This window comes from Anoplopoma fimbria, chromosome 23 (genome assembly GCF_027596085.1).
Source record: "Anoplopoma fimbria isolate UVic2021 breed Golden Eagle Sablefish chromosome 23, Afim_UVic_2022, whole genome shotgun sequence".
In the NCBI taxonomy this organism is placed as follows: domain Eukaryota; kingdom Metazoa; phylum Chordata; class Actinopteri; order Perciformes; family Anoplopomatidae; genus Anoplopoma; species Anoplopoma fimbria.
Genome location: NC_072471.1, coordinates 1,245,768 through 1,253,877, shown reverse-complemented (window position 1 = coordinate 1,253,877; position 8,110 = coordinate 1,245,768). Strand labels below are relative to the sequence as shown.

At 34.2% G+C, this 8,110-nt stretch overlaps 2 protein-coding genes across 2 annotated transcripts; both read left to right on the top strand.

The window, feature by feature from the left end:
- The first annotated feature begins 4,783 nt into the window (after positions 1-4,783).
- Positions 4,784-5,269, top strand: LOC129112276 (histone H2A-like). Its single transcript, XM_054624303.1, has one exon. It carries the CDS (start codon positions 4,800-4,802, stop codon positions 5,187-5,189), a length of 390 nt encoding a protein of 129 aa, XP_054480278.1. The 5' UTR covers positions 4,784-4,799; the 3' UTR covers positions 5,190-5,269.
- A 1,250-nt stretch (positions 5,270-6,519) lies between these two features.
- On the top strand, positions 6,520-6,915 carry LOC129112282 (histone H4). Its single transcript, XM_054624310.1, has one exon. It carries the CDS (start codon positions 6,520-6,522, stop codon positions 6,829-6,831), a length of 312 nt encoding a protein of 103 aa, XP_054480285.1. The 3' UTR covers positions 6,832-6,915.
- Positions 6,916-8,110: the final 1,195 nt, after the last annotated feature.

Sequence of the window (8,110 nt, the reverse complement as noted above, 5' to 3'; positions counted from 1 at the left end):
TCCACTCTACTGCTCTCTACTCCACTCTACTCTACCACACTCCACTCTACTGCTCTCTACTACACTCTACTCTACTCTACCACACTCCACTCTACTGCTCTACACTACACTACACTCACTCTAGTCTACTCTACTCTATTATACTCTACTCCACTCTACTCTACTCTAGTATACTCTACTCTACTCCACTCTACTCTACTCTAGTATACTCCACTCCACTCTACTCTATTATACTCCACTCCACTCTACTCTATTATACTCCACTCCACTCCACTCTACTCTACTCCACTCCACTCTACTCTATTATATTATACTCCACTCCACTCCACTCTACTCTATTATACTCCACTCCACTCTACTCTATTATACTCTACTCTACTCTAGTCTACTCTACTCCACTCTACTGCTCTGCTCTACTCCACCACACTCCACTCTACTGCACTCCACTACACTCTAATCTACTCTACTCCACTCTACTCTATTAGACTCTACTCCACTCTACTCCACTCTACTCTATTATACTCTACTCCACTCTACTGCACTACACTACACTCTATTCTATTCCATTCTACTCTAGTATACTCTACTCTATTATACTCTACTCTATTATACTCCACTCTACTGCACTCTACTCCACTCTATTCTATTCTACTCTACTCTAGTATACACTACTCTATTATACTCTACTCCACGACACTCCACTCTACTATACTCTACTCCACTACACTACACTCTAGTCTACTCTAGTATACTCTACTCCACTCTACTCCACTACACTACACTCTAGTCTACTCTAGTATACTCTACTCTACTCCACTACACTCTAGTCTACTCTAGTATACTCTACTCTACTACACTCTACTCTACTCCACTACACTACACTCTAGTCTACTCTAGTATACTCTACTCCACTCTACTCCACTACACTCTATTATACTCTAGTATACTCTACTCTACTACACTCTACTCTACTCCACTACACTACACTCTAGTCTACTCTAGTATACTCTACTCCACTCTACTCCACTACACTCTATTATACTCTACTCCACTCTACTCCACTACACTCCACTCTACTCCACTCTACTCCACTCCACTCTACTCCACTACACTCTATTATACTCTACTCCACTACACTCCACTCTACTCTACTACACTCTACTCTACTACACTCTACTCCACTACACTCTATTATACTCTACTCCACTCTACTCCACTCCACTACACTCCACTCCACTCTACTACACTCCACTCTACTATATTACACTACACTCCACTCTACTCTATTATACTCTACTCTACTACACTCCACTCTACTCTACTACACTCCACTCTATTATACTCTACTCCACTCTACTCCACTCCACTCTAGTCTATTCTACTCTAGTATACTCTACTATATTATACTCCACTCTACTCTATTATACTCTACTCCACTCTACTCTACTCTATTACTACTCTACTCTATTATACTCTACTCCACTCCACTCTACTCCACTCTACTCTACTCCATTCTACTCTATTCTACTCTACTACACTCTACTCTACTACACTCTACTCTATTATACTCTACTCCACTCCTCTACTCCACTCACTCCACTCTACTCTACTCTACTCCACTCTACTCTACTCTACTCTACTCTACTCTATTCTACTCTATTCTACTCTACTCTACTCTATTATACTCTACTCCACTCCACTCTACTCTACTCCACTCTACTCTACTCTATTATACTCTACTCTACTACACTACACTCTACTCTAGTATACTCTACTCCACTCCACTCTACTCCACTACACTCTACTACACTACACTCTACTCTAGTATACTCTACTCCACTACACTCCACTCTACTCTACTCTATTATACTCTACTCCACTACACTATACTCCACTCTACTACACTACACTCTACTCTAGTATACTCTACTCCACTACACTCCACTCTACTCTACTCTATTATACTCTACTCCACTACACTATACTCCACTCTACTACACTACACTACACTACACTACACTCTACTCTATTATACTCTACTCTACTCCACTCTACTCTACTCCAGTATACTACACTCCACTCTACTCTACTACACTCTACTCTATTATACTCTACTCCACTACACTCTACTCTACTCTATTATACTCTACTACACTCTACTACACTACACTCTACTCTAGTATACTACACTACACTCTACACCACTACACTCTACTACACTACACTCTACTTACTCTATTCCACTACACTCCACTCTACTCTACTCTATTATACTCTACTCTCCACTCCACTCCACTCTACTACACTACACTCTACTATACTCTACTCTACTCCACTCTACTCTACTCTACTACACTCTACTCCACTACACTCTACTCTACTCTACTCTATTATACTCGACTCCACTCCACTCTACTCCACTCCACTCTACTACACTCTACTCTACTCTACTCTATTATACTCTACTACACTCTACTCTACTCTATTCTACTCTACTATACTCTACTACACTCTACTCTATTATACTCAACTCTACTACACTCTACTACACTCTACTCTATTATACTCTACTCTACTATACTCTACCCTACTCTATTATACTCTATTATACTCTACTCTATCTAAATTAAATCCAAAAGTAGTTCCATAAAATCAGAAATACATTTTTTTTTAAAATCCAAAAGTTATTACAATTAAAGTAGATTAAAAAAATAACTTAAAAATATTTAAAAAAATAATAATAATGAAATAATAATAATAATAAAAGATAAATAAAAAAATAATAAAAATGACAAAAAAATATATATAATATAAAATGTAAAAAATGACAAAACAATTTAAATCCAAAAGTTGTTCCATAAAGTCAGCATAGTAGTATGAGAAATACATAAAATAATAAAAAAAATAACAAAGTCCCAAAGCTGTTATTACAGTTAAAGTAGGTAAAAAAAAGATTTTGGTCTTGTTAAATTTGTATAAAAAAATAACAAAAAAATGTAATAACTAAAAAAAATGATAACAAAAAAGAATATATATAAAGTGTAATAAAATAAAATACTCGTAGCTGGTTACCAGAGTATTTACCTGTTGGCAGGTCCAGGTTATTTTCTACTGTAACAGTAGTGACAAGTCATTTTACTTTTAAAGTTTTTTTACTTTTTATCGTATAAAATATGATGTTTTATCATATATTTTGAGATTAAGTTTAATTCTGTTTTAATTTATTACACAATAAAATGTAGAGTAGAATGATCTGTGAGAATTGAAAAACTTCTGTCGGAAAATTCTGTGGCCGTGTTCATGATGTGCACAAAAGTTATTTTATAAAAATAGGTTTCCTTATTATGGATTACTGTATATTTATTTGGCCCCATAGTTGATTAAAAATGCTTCAGTCAGTCACTGATATACATTTTTTTTAGATAAGCTAAGAACTCCCTGTAAAAATCAACATTTTCGTAACTTCTTTTTGTAATTTTTACAGGGAGTTCTTAGCTTATCCTGTCTAAGAAAGGAGATGCACTTATGACTTCTGATGACTAGTAGTTGACCTATGTTGAATACACTTCCTGTAAGTCGCTTTGGATAAAAGCGTCTGCTAAATGACTGTAATGTAATGTAATGTTATGTAATTAATATAGATAACGTTCATCATTAAATGGTATTAAAAAAAAATCCCATTTAATCTACTTTAATTCAATGTTGTTAAACAATAAAACATATTCAATCTTCCAAGGGAAAAATATTAATATGTTTGCTTTTCACAGGTACTGTTATTTAAATGCACACCGTACTGCAACTATAAATATGTGGAAAGTGATTAAAAGCAATCAGTTTGTTGACTGCAATTGTTATATATCTTTCCTAAAGACTGACAGATAGACAAAGTATTTACTCTACAGCGAACCAAATAACATTAACCATGTGAAATAAAATTAATATATATACACACACAAAGGTCAGTTTTTAAGAGTGTGTAGGAACACAATATTACATTAATTACATTACATTACAGGTCAGTTTTTAAGAGTGTGTAGGAACTATTTAAAAATATCAATATAAATGTGAGAATACAGAGAATAAAGATTACTTAAACAAAGGTAATTGTATATTGCCTTTATGAATGCTAAAACAACTCAAAGAAAAGAAAATATCTGAAAAGAAAATCATCTGTTTTGTGTCAGACTTTAGAGATAAAGAAAATATAAAGATAGATATAATAGAGTTGTGACACATTGTTGTGCTGATATCACTGAAAATATATATAATTTTTGTGTAATTTAGCAGATTTCTTCAAACATGCTGCCCAAGGTGCTTCAAAATTACAGCAAAAAACAATACATGGTTAAAAATCAATAAGAAGAAGAATAAAAAGGCAATGTAAGGATTTAATTTGTTTTAATGCACAATTATTTAAAAAACAATGGCTAAAACATAACTTCAAATTAAAAGCCAGATTTAAAAAAGTAACGATTTTAATTTCCTTTTCAAAAACCAATGGGCTCTGAATCTGCATAAATACTGTTTTTAATGTTTCTGTTTCCATTTTTCTCTCCTCTGTTAACGTACTTTAACATTTTAAGCTTACTGTGATGTCTTATTTTGAAACACCATTAACTTCAGGCGGAAGCCCTTTGATCTCTACTGTATCTTACATAGTCGCTTCTGATTGGACGATCACTTAACCGCTCCGTCTCACCAATGAACGAGCAGATAGGGGCCGCGAGTTGATATATATTCAGGCATTATGGTGATATCCGGTATTCTACGTTGTTCTCACGAAGAATACCAAACCAATCATGTCAGGAAGAGGCAAGACAGGAGCCGGCAAAGTCAGAGCGAAGGCAAAGACCCGCTCTTCTCGTGCCGGGCTCCAGTTCCCCGTCGGCCGTGTCCACAGACACTTGAGGAAGGGTAACTACGCCCAGCGTGTCGGTGCCGGAGCTCCGGTGTACCTGGCGGCGGTGCTGGAGTACCTGACCGCTGAGATCCTGGAGCTGGCTGGAAACGCTGCCCGCGACAACAAGAAGACCAGGATCATCCCCCGTCACCTGCAGCTGGCCGTCCGCAACGACGAGGAGCTCAACAAGCTGCTGGGCGGAGTGACCATCGCTCAGGGCGGCGTGCTGCCCAACATCCAGGCGGTGCTGCTGCCCAAGAAGACCGAGAAGGCCGCCAAGAGCAAGTGAAGCTCCGCAGTGCTCTCAGTCAACACAACGGCTCTTTTAAGAGCCACCCACTCCCCTTAAAGAGAGAAATCCTGATGTTAACTCACTTTATACTTGATACTCAATGAACATTACTTAATTAATTAGATTTAAATTGTTAAATTAATTAATTTTAGCTGACTCCTGGTGAACAATAGGATTATTTCTTATGCATCATAATGAATATTTATAGTTATTATAGTTATATATTCAGAATGAATACATCTAATATAATGAAATAACTACTATTTATATTCCTGTGAAAATAAATAAATTACTTCTATTTTAGAGTTTCACGGACCCCAGATGTAAAATATTTAAATATGAATTAATTATTCATTTTAGAAAATTTGCTCATAAACGTGTGGCATTAAATGATTTATATTTAAATTTTAGTAAATTATTACTTTTTTTATTTTATAAATATAACAAAAAATCTTTTATATATATGTTTTAATTTGTTTATTTATTTGTTATGTACTATATTTATATAATACATAAAATCTTAGTTAGTGAAATAATAATTTGTTTTTTTTACGTTCTTTTGTTGCTTTTTTCATTTACAATTACTTCATTTACAATTAATGATGAATAGTAATATAATAATAAACAGATAATAATAATATAATAATAAACAGACAGAGGCACCTCTAATAGATGATATATATATATATATATATATATATATATATATATATATAACTGATCTTTACCTTTTTTAAATATATCTATTGTAATGAAGGCCTCATGTAGAATCAGTGTATATACTCATTATAAATTGCATTGTTTTACTAATATTTGATTTAATATTTATTATCAGGCTCACAAATGGTTTATTGCCAAGTATGTTTACACAATTTGGTGCACAGTGCAATAATATAAGATATTAATAAAAGTAAAAATGTACAATAGATTATCATAAACAAACAACATATGAGTATTATTTATTGTATAATTATTACTAAAGATACTGAGGTGGGTATGATGGTCAAAGACACAGTAAAACATCTGATAGTTTAGGTTTATTTGAAGTAAATAATTAAAAAACAATGTACCAGCTGTGATATTTAATATGATAATTAGTCACTTATAGGCCATGTTAGTAAATTAAAGGCCTGAACAATAACCGGTTTTTATTTTGAAGGGATTTATCGTAACCGGAAACGAAGCGGCTAACACGCTCTAGCTTGATGAAGGGGTCATGAAGAGGGCGGGCCGAGCCATCTGACTGTCTTCAACTACGTCCGCAAACCGGCTTTAAATACCAACGCTCTCTGAACACGAACTCATCAACGATTCATAATCTGACAAGATGAGTGGTCGCGGAAAGGGAGGTAAAGGACTCGGCAAAGGAGGCGCTAAGCGTCACCGTAAAGTTCTCCGTGATAACATCCAGGGAATCACCAAACCCGCCATCCGCCGTCTGGCTCGCCGCGGCGGAGTGAAGCGTATCTCCGGTCTGATCTACGAGGAGACCCGCGGTGTGCTGAAGGTGTTCCTGGAGAACGTGATCCGTGACGCCGTCACCTACACCGAGCACGCCAAGAGGAAGACGGTGACCGCCATGGATGTGGTGTACGCCCTGAAGAGACAGGGCCGCACCCTGTACGGGTTCGGAGGCTAAACGACTGACTGACGTAAAGACAAACAACACAACGGCTCTTTTAAGAGCCACCACATCACCTAAGAGCTCATTTCCTGATCTATCAGTGATATAAACCACGAAGCTTCTCATTAAACACCACTGAGTGTAGAGTGAGCAGCAGTTGGAAAGTATTACAATATGAAGGGAATAAATGCTTTATTACTATGGAATAACTAATCAGGTTATGATTTCATATTGGACATGCATCAAATCAGACTTGGAAGTATTTGTTTTGGACAAATTCATTTCAAGTGGAGGAATGAAACTTAAGTAAATTTCCTCATGATCAATATGAACATTTGTTCTCTCACATTAACTAACTTAAATATTTGTGCTGTATTATGCAAATAGTTTAACAACCCGTAATAAAGAAATACAATCATTAACTAGCAGATTAACATCAGTGTAGTGTAATGCATTAGATCCTTTAATATATATATATATATACACACACATATATAGTAATATAAAGTTTAACAGACCATAATTATACCAGAATACAAGTTGATTGTATTTTATATATTAATATATATATATAATGATTGTTTTTTTTATATATTAATATATTAATGATTGTATTTTTATATATGTTTTTTTATATATTAATATATATATAAATATATATTAATACATATATATATTTATATTATAAATTAAAGGATCTAATGCATCAACTTGTATTCTGGAATAATTATGGTCTGTTAAACTACTTTAATATATGAACAGAACATAACATTAAGAACATGATATACTAAATAATCTACTCTTCCCAAAAATGATATTTATATAAAAAGTTAACTTCTTCTGCAAAAAAGACCACAGTTGCTACAAACAGGGTCTGACCTGTAATCTTTGTATAAAGGAGGTAAAATGACACAGAGCTATATTGAAATGCTAATTCATCACATTAATAAAGGCTAAATTATTATTATTATTAAAATAACCAATATGTCACACATAAATGACACTTGAACACTCATTATTTGTTCAATTTAATAAAAATGAATGTTATCCAATCTGTTCAGAAACGGGGTCAAACTGAACAGGAATCCTTTGAAAGTTTCTTATAACCTATACAATGATGTATTATTAATATATTTGAGCTGATTTTACCTTTTATTCAAAAACAGTAGTGTAAAATCACATGAATGTTGCTGAACAGATATCCATTGAAAACGTCAAAAACAAAGGAAAGTCTTTTAGGCATGTCAAAGCTCATAATTTGATTATATAACTTTTAGCTCCCTTTTTAAAATAA

Coding starts and splice junctions, on each gene's coding strand:
- LOC129112276 (XM_054624303.1), top strand. CDS start 4,800: ATGTCAGGAAGAGGCAAGACAGGAGCCGGCAAAGTCAGAGCGAAGGCA.
- LOC129112282 (XM_054624310.1), top strand. CDS start 6,520: ATGAGTGGTCGCGGAAAGGGAGGTAAAGGACTCGGCAAAGGAGGCGCT.